Genomic DNA, 12,823 nt, shown 5'->3' on the forward strand with positions numbered 1-12,823 from the left:
CTCCCCCCCCCCCACTACAATCTGCAAAAGTCCACAGGACTCTGCCCTCTTTCATTCACAACAGAGGACTGTAATTTGGTTAGTCAATTGGCGCTCCCCCCCGGGAGCATCTTGGGGATTATAATTTTTGTACAAATTCATTTTGGGAGTTTTCGGGAAACAGAGGAATTATTCTTATCAATTCATTAGGATCGGACAAAGGGCCAGGGTGAGAGTGATTGGTGGGGCTTTGGAAATTAGGTACGTGGCTTTCTCGGGGAGACGTATTCTACCCTGGGGAACGGCCGCTGGGTATAATTAAAAGTCCAAGGGCGCAGATCTGTCTTCATCTCTTCTCCGGGTCTTTTCAGATCGGCCGGGAATTTTTTTTTTTCGATGTAATCAATTTTCACGTTTGTTTTTTAATAAATTTTTACTCTTCGGGGGAAGGAGGTTGAATGGTGTTTATTGTTCGGAGGGTTTGACTGTGTTGGGCTATGGAATATGAATTTTTAGTGTATAGAATACCATTTCTAGTGAAAATACTTGAAAAATTGGAATTGTGGAATATTTGGAATATTCAGTATCCAATTATGCTGAATATAAAATTAATTGGACATTAATCAAGGACACCTAAAGTTTTCTGATTTCTAGTCATTTTTACGGAATAATTGAACTGAAATCTTCAGCTTCCATTGCTTCCTCCAAGGAATTTTAAATTCTTAATTAAAGAATTCCTCGAAATGTCATCAAAGTGCAAATTCACCTCAATTTTCCTTATTTTGGCTAAATATTCATCGAATAATTGGACAGACGATGAGAAAATGAATGGAACACGTAATTTTTTAATAACAAGAGTTGTTTGAAGTTCAATAGAAATGTAGAAAATTCTAAATAACGAGTATATAATACTATTTCCAAAAAATCTAATTAAAGTTATGCAAAAAATATATGAAACCGTTAAAAAATTCTTGAAATTTCAGTCACAGTGTCATCGGAATGTTCGATATTGTGAAGTTGACTTCCATTTCAAATGAAAGTCTTCGTTAAATTTCTCATTCATCGTGAAAATTCAAGAAAATTGGGTTTTCCATGTTAAATAATCATTGATTTTTCATTGAAAGTTTGAATTTGGAAACTCATTGTAAACATTGAACATTACATACAGCTCAATTTTCAATAGATTGAGAATTCAGAAAAGTTGTTGCCTAAATTTTCAGAATTTTCTAGAGTGATTATCTAACTCTATTTATTAATTATGGAAATATCACAGTATTTTGAATTAATCTGGATCCATATCTTCTGGAATACTTTTATTAAACATTTTCTCGCGTAAGAAATTCATAAATCTATTCGCATGCTGAGGAAAATTGATGGATCTCCTGTGTGAAACCCCATGAAATAATGATTCATGGCGCCATAAAACAGCCGTTAACACGAAATATTAAAACTGCCGTATAGGTATTTTCGATATGCAGTATCGTTGGAGATAGTTCCGGGGCAGTAGTCACGTAAATGTTTCTCCCCCCGCCCCGATCTCCCAGGCGGCACAGTTGTGCACCCCTTGGAATTCACTGGGATCAGGATTAATCGCGAATACCTTACATATTCGATGCCATATCCATGCTGGGCATACCGAACTGCAGCACTAATGGACCCATTACCCAGCCCAAGTTCGACGTACAATACTCGCGTGTCGACACGGAAATCGATCACTCCTGGCTAATCAGCCTGTTGTACACTGCGTTGTAATTAACTCATTGCTATACACTACACGAGCGGTAATTATAATGACTTTGTCACCTATTATTATTATTGAGAACATGCGTGTGGAAACTATGTCAGTCAATAAAATTTAATTCGTGTAATTTTGAGTTCAGTTGAGAATTAATTCCGTAATTAATTAGTTTTTTCACATAATCATTAGCACCTCAATTCATTCATTTCCATTAAAATAAGAATATGATGTAAATTAAATTTTTGAAGAAATTATTAATTTTTCCCAACAAATTGTTTGAGAAAATGAAAAAAAACTGTTTAGAATTGTTTAACCATTCCGAAATTTGATTTTATGCGCATTTTGAAATGAATTTGAAATGAAAAAATTGATTGTTTATGAATCATTTCTAGAAAACAACTAGCCATTTCCGTAACCGTCCTCTTTTTAATCTCATGAATCCGGTTTTAACGGTTCAAAATGGAGAATTGAATTCATAATTCTTGTTAACAAATCCTTCTCTTAGTTTCATGATCAACCAAAATAATTAACTCTCATTCCACCCACAAAGCCCTTTTTTTCAAAAAATTCCTTCATCACATATCGAAGGAGACAAAAGCCCGACGCACAAATTGTAATTCCAACTTTTCTCATTAAATTGAGAGAAAAAAAAAGAACGTCACGTGAGTCTGCTGGCGGAAATATGCCGAAGAGCATAGGAGTAAATGATTGAAACGGAAGCGATCGCGGGGGAAGTGAAAACAGGAACACGATAGGACGAGCAATGACGTGGGGGACCAATTTTAATTATGGAATCCCCGCAGGTGGACGGACAATTTTCCGGCTTCGAGTGCTTTTGTCCGGAATCCGTCAGGCGTGAGACGTACGCGCAACCCCCTTCAGATACATAACCAATGGAAACTCCACGGGTGGTCTCAATAACTTCGACCGAGCTTCGTGTTTCAAAATCTGATAGTAATGCAAATATATTCGGGGAGATTGAATTTCGGGGTGAAGATCGCCAAGTTGAATCCTGAAAAATGAGCGGATAAAAAATATGTTTTCGAATTATAGAATATTAACAATTTCGGAGAAGTTTAGCAATTTCAGGATAAATTCATCGTTCATCTCGCTTTTTTCCCTTGAGTACTGAATTTTGCGTTATCATTACTTGATTTGTTTGGCAATTTTTCCCCAGCTTTTTCTCCAATTTAAATGAAAATGAAATTCATCCCATTGTTCTGCGGGAGTTATTTGATACTCGACGTTTCAATCAATTTATTGCAATTTAAACTTTTATTCCTTCTCATTCAATACTTCTATCTCCAGAAAGTTTCATTAAATTTGCCTTTTTCCAGTTCCCCAACTTTTTTTTTACATCCGGAGTCAAAGGAGGATCAACTCATTAAGAAATTGAAAAGGCACTTGGCCGATTCCAACTCCAGTGGCATCGAGACTCCGAGAAATTCTCCTCTCTTGAAATTGAGACGAGGGTTGAGTTTCACGGTATGATTTACAGCCCCAATATGAGATATAACTGGAGGGGGACATCGAAATATAAGATTTTCCATTTTCAGGGTGCGTAATGAACGGGTTTAATGAAATAAATTGAGCACTGGACCGTGACTGACTGTTGACACTGGGAGGAGACAGTAAACTTACAGGTTCAATGGATGAATTGTCTGGATTCGAGTACAATGAGCAGTGAGCGTATTAATTATACAACTTGATGAGTTTCACTTTCCCTGTTTTAATGATCACATTTCTGTCAATTTGCGAAATGCAATTATCTGTGTTTCCAAGTTTCTCACTTTATTTCTTCCAACTTCACTCAACTGTAACTCATGAAATACTTCAGCTTTCAATATATTTGAATTCTTATTAATTGTAAACAGATGTTAATATGTATGAAAATCAAAATATGTCCAAAATTATTACGAAATTTCAGTAGTCGTAGTATTATTATTATTGTCTATTAACTTATTAGCAAATCATTAGAATTTTTACTGGACGTATGGTATTTTATAGACTTTTACCAAAAATTCAGGAGTATATCTAGAAGAATGTCGCAATAAAATTGAAAAAAATCCTTATTTGACATTTTTTTATTTCAAAATTAATTCACTCGACATTAATTGGCTCACATATTCACTTCAATAATAATGTTTAATGTATAATAAACAATTCATTAATTCTTAATAAATCCTCAATTAAAATCAAATGACCATTCATTTCATTCAAATAAAGTCCATTCAACTGCAATTAATTTTTTTCTCCGTGTTTAATTTTCAATAAATTTGTTCCTGTCTTCATTTCCTCATACCTATCCATAATGACATATTGTCCTGCGAATCTGAAAACCCAAGAGTCGTGACACCGACGCAAAGCAAAACAAAAATACATTCAAAAACTTCAACTCTAAACTTGTCCATAATCAAAACATAAGAGCGAAATAAAATTTAAAAACACGAGTTCCGTCCGAATACGTGCCTGCTGCCAGCCGAGTGGTAACAGTCTCGCGACAGAAATTGGTCAGCCACCTCGGCATGAACGCGAAGGCAAAGTGAATAGGCAGCGAGAGGGCATTGAAGCCAACTGCACGTACCCCAGACTGGAAAAGAGAGGAGGATAGTCCATCAAGTGTGGGTGGAGAAAGTTATAGAGGCCAGCAAGCACTCTACATTTTTGCCGGACCAGCGTAATTACAGTTTCGGTGTTTTCAGCACCAACATAACCCCCGAGACCTGCTCGTGACACCTCGACCGGGGCCTCCATTCAGCCCCGGACCGGCCGTTCACCGTCTATCAACGTGCGCATACAACTTCTCGTGAATTTGTCCAAAACCATAATCACTCGGTCCCGTGTATTCACGTGAGAGCCCAAGACGAGAATAAATGCGAGTTTCAACCGCAGTTCACTGTTCGAGAGGAATTGAAATTTCATGGACGTTTTAGTAGTCATTTGAGGTAAAAATGATGCAATTTCAAATTTCAGCGAGAATTCACTGGAACTCCACAACTTACTTGAATGTTTAATAAAAATAGAAAAATGTAATGCCTAATTACGCTCAATTTTTCAGGTTTTTATTCATTTTTATAAAATCATTCAGTAGTGAAGTGGTAAAACGATACAAGTGAATTTTGACTATTGGCCAGTTTTCAATGAATATCTCGAAATCTAAGGAAGATAGCGAAATTTTGGTTAAAACCTTTTTTGTAGAACCGATTAAGAGCTACGAAAATGTAGTTTCGAAAATTTCGCTATCTCTCTTAGATCAGGAAATATTCACCAAAAACTCAACTGGGAGATAAGTCGACTTAAACCGTTTTACTACTTCGCTACTGAATTGAACTAAAATTTAGTTTTGATTGATTTCTCCACGAAATTGTGAATTTTAGAATTGTCACTTGAAAATTGCGTGAAAATTCAACTTCAGTGAATTTACATAAAAGCGAATTTTGATTTTCCCTTGATATTGTATTGGACTTTCTAAAGACATTGTGGATGAATTCAAAGGGGGAAACTTCGCCATTCAAGGTCGGAGAGGATTCGTTTCATTAGAGGCCTCTAAGTGCCTCGCGACGCTGTAAATCATCAAAGATCTCAGTCGGTTCTCAACAACTCCAAAATTGGGGGTTGAGTGTGAGAGATGCGATAAAACCCCTTCAATTTGTTGAAAAATGAGTTTAACAAGTTGGGAAATGTTGTGAATGTTGACTGCAATTGGGTGGAAACTGAAATCCAGTGAATTAGTTTAATTTCTAAAGACATCTTGAATGAATTCAAAGGGAGGAAACTTTCAGGTTGAAGAGGATTCGGTTCATTAGCGATCTCGAAGTACCTCGAGGAGATTAATTGAGTAAATGAGACATTCTAATCACGTCGTGAAGTACTTAAATCACGAAATTTTGTGCCACATGCACTTCAATTGGTTGGAAGATTACAAAAAGTAGAAGAATATTATCATTCCAACCACACTTGTGCATAAATAGAATCCAATAAATTTACATGAAGGAGATATTCGATTTCGCGAGTACAATGACCTTTCAGAAGACATCCTGAATGAATTCAAATGGAGAAAACTTCCTTATTCAAGGTCACAGAGGATTCGTTTCATTAGAGGCCTCGAAATGCCTCAAGTCTATTGATGGAGTAGACTAGATATTTGAATCACGTCACAAACTACTTAAATCCCGAAATTTTGTACCGGATGCACTTCACTTCGTTGAAAAATCCCAAAAGGTAGGAGAATATTATAATTCCATCCGCACTTGTACACACTGTTGGAAATTTGTTGAAATTTCATGGAAGATATTATAGTAAATTACATGAGATTGACATTGAATCGGATTTAGGGAAAAAGTGGTTACGAAATTTCAAGTTTTAAGTAGATTTCACGAAAATTCATGAGTTTTCAGTGGGAGTGAGATGGAGATTTCACAACTTGATTGAATTTTCAGTGGAACATGAATATTCCGAAACAAAATGATATAAATTTTCAATTTTTTCCAGAATTTTCCTGATTTTTCTAAATTGTCACAGAATAATTGAACTGAAAAATCAAGTATTTTATTGATTTCCAGATTATTTGAAGAGAAAATCAATAGAATATTTGATTTTTCAATGACAAGATTTCTTGGAATTTCAGAGGAACTTGAACATGATAAAAATTTCCGGAATTTGACATGGAAAATTCAGACGAAAATTTTCAACAGTGCAGACATAGAATTCAACGAATTTATATGGAGAAAAATTTCGATTTCTCGGTTATATTGAACTTTCTGAAGACATCCTGACTGAATTCAAGGGGAGAAACCTTCAAGGTCGAAAAGGATTCGTTTCATTAGAAACCTTGAAGCACCGCAATTCGATTAATTGAGTAAATCAGATATTCTAACCCCGTCGTGAACTTCTCAATCATGAAATTTGGTACTGAATGCACTTCAATTCGTTGAAAAATCCCAAGAAGTGGAGAATATCATCATTCCAACCGCAGTTGTGCATAAACCAGATTCCGGTGAGTTGTGATTAAGGAGAATTTCGATTTCTCGACTACACTGAACTTGCTGAAGACATCCTGATTGAATTCAAAGGAAGGAAACTGCCTCGTTCAAGGTCGAAAAGGATTCGATTCATTAGAGGCCTCGGAGTGCCTCGAGTCGCTATAAATCATTAAAGGTCTCAGTCTATCCTCAACAACTCCGGAAAAGGAGAGAGTCCCAAAGACATTGAAACGAATCCAGCCTGTTCCGAGCACTCGCCGGGTTCACCAGCAATACAAAGAGCCGAAATGCAATTACGTCTGAATGAATGAACGATAAAGATAAGTTGTGACGTGTGAATATTGCAGCAACTAGGAGGAGTCGCACAAAACTGGGGGAAATAAATCAAATTTACGCTGATGAAATTAATTCATCTATTCTGAATTCGTACGTACCGAGGTAATCCCCGAGACTCTTGTGCAAACTGAAATGAAGTTTCCGAAGATAGAGACACAAAATATTTGTTTCTCTTTGTGTACAGCGTGGGTTTAATCCTCGCCCCAGTGTTGTAAACTTTATGCATGTGATGGAGAAGAATAAATTCAGATATACGAGCTCTAACTTTGCGATTTGTCTTTTGTGATGGCTTGGAGAACTGCATGCTGTAACTTTGTGAGGAATATCGGATAATGGAACATGAGATGAAAGTATGAATTAAGGGCTATTCAAAAATAATCCATGTTCTCCCCAGTCGAACGGATTGGAGGAAAATTTTCATGTGGGATTGCAGATTATATTGCCAACGATTTCCTTCATCTGGAGTCGAAGCAGGAGGGCAACGACATGAAGAGAAGAGTGGAGGAAATGTCACTCAGAAAATGTGATTTGATGAAAAGTATTTGGCATGGAGGAAAGTTCACGTTTCCTTAAGGCACAAGATGACTCTTGTTGGGAAAAGAAAATTACTTCTCAATGCACTGAAATAGTTTCACTAAAATTTTAAGTAATGAAATTGTTGGTCATCTCCATAGTTTGTATCAAAGAAGTAGGGACACGAGAAGGTGGAGAGAACAATGAACTGCACTAAATTATTGTCAATTCAATTCCAAGTAATTTTGTCATTGATAATTCACGATTTTGTGAAGAAATCAATGGGAATTCAATGAAAATTAACAGAAAGCGGGAAATTCCGGTAAATATATTCTTGAAAATTCACAGAAATTGAGGAATTTTAGTCTGCCTGGTGCTCAAAAATTAAAAACTATTGAATTTTCAGTGAAATTTGAAAAAAAAAACCGTAAGTTTACTGTAAATAATTTGCAACCAATTTTCCAACATAAAAATCGTGTTAGGAATCGTAACAAATTTATTCATAATCTGAACAGTTTACCAGAAATCGATATCAATTTCAATTCCTCATTTATAAACAACGAATGATTAAAAAATAATAATTCTATGCAAAATGTTATGTGAATGACGCTGAATATTCATGACCTTTCAAATTTTTCTCACGCAATTTAATTGACAAATTTGATGATTGAAAATGGTTGAATCTAGAGTGTGGCCTGTACCACACTGTAAAGGATACTTGGACATCCTTAAATCACATTTAATGACACTCTCCTAACAATTACTAGTCAATTGTGCATAAAATTTCAATTGTTTACCACCCGTGTTCCTCACTTTCTAAATAAAACAACAATATTTATCTCCATTTTGGAATGTCAATTCAAGTAAGTTTGTGAATTTCCGCCTTTCTTCCTGCAAATAATACTTTCATAATTCATAATTCATAATTTTTCCCTCTAAATCGCTCACGTCAATGTGAAATTCCCATCTTCCTCCAATATTTCCGTAATTTAACCTTCAGCCTTTCCCTCCACGTAATATTCAATGATTCCCGATGAAAATTCCCGTACATTACGACTCCCCGGGACTCGATGAACCCGAGTCCAACGAGAATGTTCCCCAAAGCTTCCACCGAGCATCAAACCCTCTGGAGTCCCTTTACCACTCGTAAATACCGTCCATCGATACTCGTACGAAGCACAATTCCCGGAAAGTACCACCAGGACCCCATAAATATTGTTCTCCACCCTCTTTACACGATACCCACTCATTCCCAACAGTACCACCGCCCACCCACTAACGCAACCTCCATCTCCTCCAATTTTCCATCTCCCATTTCACTCCCATTCCGCCCAGCAAGTCAGACATGATCCTGCACACAGCGTACAAGCTTTTCACAGTGACAAAGCCAGATTTAAGTTGCGCTCACGCAGTAGTGTTTCCACACTGCTGGGGACTCATGCGCACCCATGTACCCGGTTTGAACTCCCCAATCGCTTTATCACGCGGCAGAATGAAATATAAAAGGGAAAAATTATAATAAAGAGAGGGAAAATGGAAAATAAGCTGGATTTATAATCCCGTAAAATCCCAGATTTTACGGAAACAGAAAACAACGAATCTTGGTAAATAACAGAGTTGCACGGGTCGATACTACCGATTTGGCGGAAATATTTTGTTGTTCACCGAAAATATGTTCCGTCCTTAATAAACTGATCCATGAATAACAGAATGTTGATCGAAAAATCGGTCTTTTGAATTAAATAAAATTTACCTGAATCACTAAAATGGATTTATTCAAATAGCTTGTGATGAAGCTTTTGTTGAAACTATAACTTCATGTTTCTTTACGTTTTTATATTCATTAAATAAATAGTTGAAAATAGATACGTAAGTCATTAATTAATTCCTAATATTGTGGCGGAATAATTCCATCATTAATACCGAATAAAAGCGATGATGAAATGAATGGAAAAATAGCATTGTTAAAAATTTCAAAATTCTTCACTTAATAAAGAGAAAAAATTGTAATGAACAGAGGAAAAATGGAAAATAAGCCGGATTTATAATCCCGTAAAATCCGGAATTTCACGGGAAGAGAAAAAAAAGAATCTTGTTAAATAAGAGAGTGGAATTGATGAATACTGCCGATTTGCCGGAAATGTTTTATTTTTCAATAAAAATATTTTAACGGAGATTCGCTTACGCTTCGTTTCCCCGCATATTAGCATTTTAAGCGATCATAAATCGTCAGATAAGCGAATTAACTGCGGCTGCTGATTTAAAACCCCTTTTTTGCCCGATAAAGGCAACCCCTCTGTTTACTCTACGAGAGGACTAATTTAAACTCATGTCTTTTTTCGCCCCCTCGAGGATAATGGGAGAGAGGCTCTGACAAGCTTCATCGTAATGCCGGATGGAACGAGCCGCATCAGCGGTGTTTATTTGATAACAATAAAAAAGAAGAGTGGGAGAAAAGAAAAAAAACGGGATTGAATGGGGACAATGAGGACTGATCGAATGACCCGGGGATAATGGCGAGACTCGACGTAAAAGTGTGTTTATTTGGCAGCCGTAAAAATAAGGGCAAATTTCTTTGGGGAGAGCTGAATTGGCTGTTGAGGGGGAACTGATGGATGGGAGACAGTGGAATTCTAGACGTCGCGAAATAAAATCCTAGGGAATTTTGTGGGGCGATAGAAGAGGTGAGAGGAAGTTTCCCCGACTGACGCGCAATTCCATTGGTGTAGGGTAACGCGAGAGTGAAACAAAGTTCATCCCTTAGGATTCTCTTCCACATGCATTCTCTTCTATTCCTTCGAATCGTATTCACTCACCATGAAGTGCCTTGAGGTACGCCTTCCCTGCGTTGATCAGTTGTCTCGCGCCGGGATTGAACTTGTCGAGAATATTCTGTAATGAGAAGAAATGAAAATTAACGAATTTATTGAAAATTATGTCCAGTAATTTTTTAGAAAGATGCTTTGGTCTGAATTTTTAGCTGAAATTTCTGGTACTCGTCTCGGGAATTTTTATCATATTATTGTTCCTCTGAAATTTCAAGGATTTTCGTAATTGAAAATTTGAAATTTTGAATTATCAATTAATTGAAAAATTAACGTAATTTGATGCAGAATATTTTCTTCACTTTGGTATTCACATTAAATAAATTATTTTTCAAATATAAGCACATGTCTGATCCAAATAAAGAGAGTATTAGTTAGAAATAAAATTTATTAACACGTAATAAATTTTACTTGATTCCATTGTAACAGAAAATTCATTTACAATCAACTCATTTTCATTGAAATAAATAGATAAGTTTATTCATCCCCGACAAGAATCGCGATTAAATGAATAGAAGAGCGTCTCGTGAACTAGTCGTCGAAAATTTAAAGATTAATTTTCCAACATTATTCTTCTGAAAAATTGAAAAATATTCAATCCTTTCCAATAGAATTCGCTAGACTTTCAGCTCCAAGTTCACTCGTTCAATATGAAGCGGAAGAAAAACTGTGAAAATGATGAAAGTTGGCGATAAATCCCCAGGTGAATATCCAGGGGGGCTATCGAGAGCTTCATTCAGAAAAGTTTTATAAAACCCCGTTCGCTCTCAGTCCATCGAGCCAAGACGATCCACCAGAAAACTATCGCTGGGACTTTGGGATTTCTCGTGCCGATAGAAATCGTCTGTCGAGGCGTATGATTATTCGAATGAGATTTTCCCCCGTCTCCTTGCCCGGATGACAGCAGACATCGTCGACTTGTCAGTTGTGACTTCTGACGAAAGCCGAAAGGTCAAAAGATAGTTTAGGGGAGGGAAACACTGCGACAATACGTTGTTTGACCCTATTCGCATGAATAGAGAATGCCCTGGGCATTTTCACTTTGGGGATTACAGACGCGTTTATTTCCTTGGCATGTTATCCCCCCACCTCAGCTCGAGCTCGTTCGAGTGAGTAACGTTACTCTTCGCATTTCAGGGTTGTATACGAAGGCGGGCTTCGGAGAAAAAAGAGAGGTGCCAGGGCCGCCAAGATTGCATTTTCAATATTAAATCCAATCATCTGGTTTGGCCGTGGATAGTCATTTTTAACTTGTCAGAGTGATGGCGGAGGTTATTCCAGGGAAGTGGGAGAATATTGGACGCTAAGTGCGATAATCTATTTTGGTGTACACGCGGATAAATGGTTTTTTTGAATAGATAAACTGCATTTGAATCAAATAAATCATTTATTTGATTTCAATGAAGCTTAATTAATTGAAACAAGCCATTTTTCTGGGTGTACCACGTGGAAAATTTCTTGTAATTTAATTCGAATTTTATCAAGTTTGGGAATGTTATTTGAATGTAGCTCGTTTGTAAAGGGGTCGCAAATTTAAACAACTGTAATATTTGAAACTTGCAATCAACGGAATTTTCTGAAATAGACAAATTGTTTTAAATTATTTCAAATTATTTAAAATTCCACTGAAACTTAACGAAGTTTCAAATTTTTGACTTGCAGGAAGACGAAAGTTCTTAATTTGCCTAAACTTTCACTAAAAATATGAATATCCGTGCTAAATTACGCTAAACTTTTAATTAACTGAAAATTCAACAATGCAATTACTTCATATTCTCTAATTTCCACCAAACTGCAGGGAATAGTTGAACTAAAATATAAATGAAAATGTAAAATGTAATGTGATTTACACAAAATTCCTCGAAATTTCAGTAGACCCATCCCTTACTAAAATTTTTCAAGAAATACACCGAAAATCGCCGCCAAAAATATTCAAGTCCCCCCACAAATTACAGACTACAAAATATAAATCTGAATAATGAATTCATTTCAGGTAAAACCCCAATGAATATTCCATTCCAAACACAACAACAAACCGTATCGCTTCCCTCAGACGCTAAAGAAATAACCTCCGCCGAAAAACTACAAACCAGAAAAATAATACATGTCAGGAATAAGAAACTGACAGGAGCCTTGATTTGAGATGGAGCCGGGGTGGAAACCAGAGAATGGAGCAAAATTCGCGCGTCAATATATCACATTTCCGGGGTGAGGAGGGGGGGCTGGCTGAATTTCGGCACAATATGGCACATCGAGGAAGCCAAGCTTACGAATCAGATGGAGGCGGAGGCATTGGTACACGATAGGAAGGAAAGACGTTTCTGAGTTGTGCCGGAAATGCTGGTAAACCGAGTTTAATTTACCCGTCAGCAGGTCCAATCGATACCCGACCACATTCGACATTGCAAGAGTGTGAGAGGGGCTGAGCCCCCCCGCCCCCCCCCCCATCC

The 12,823-nt window shown here is 36.8% G+C and overlaps 1 protein-coding gene across 1 annotated transcript in view; it reads right to left on the reverse strand.

Moving 5' to 3' along the window:
- Window positions 1-12,823, reverse strand: part of LOC107036644 (calponin homology domain-containing protein DDB_G0272472) — a 120,684-nt gene that overhangs the window by 63,616 nt on the left and 44,245 nt on the right. The window contains exon 3 of the mRNA XM_015254744.1: window positions 10,365-10,440. Coding sequence (XP_015110230.1) covers window positions 10,365-10,440 — 76 coding nt within the window. The remainder of the gene's footprint in view (window positions 1-10,364; window positions 10,441-12,823) is intronic.

Source organism: Diachasma alloeum, unplaced genomic scaffold (assembly GCF_001412515.2).
Source record: "Diachasma alloeum isolate Michigan unplaced genomic scaffold, Dall2.0 Dall_scaffold_00176, whole genome shotgun sequence".
Classification (NCBI taxonomy): domain Eukaryota; kingdom Metazoa; phylum Arthropoda; class Insecta; order Hymenoptera; family Braconidae; genus Diachasma; species Diachasma alloeum.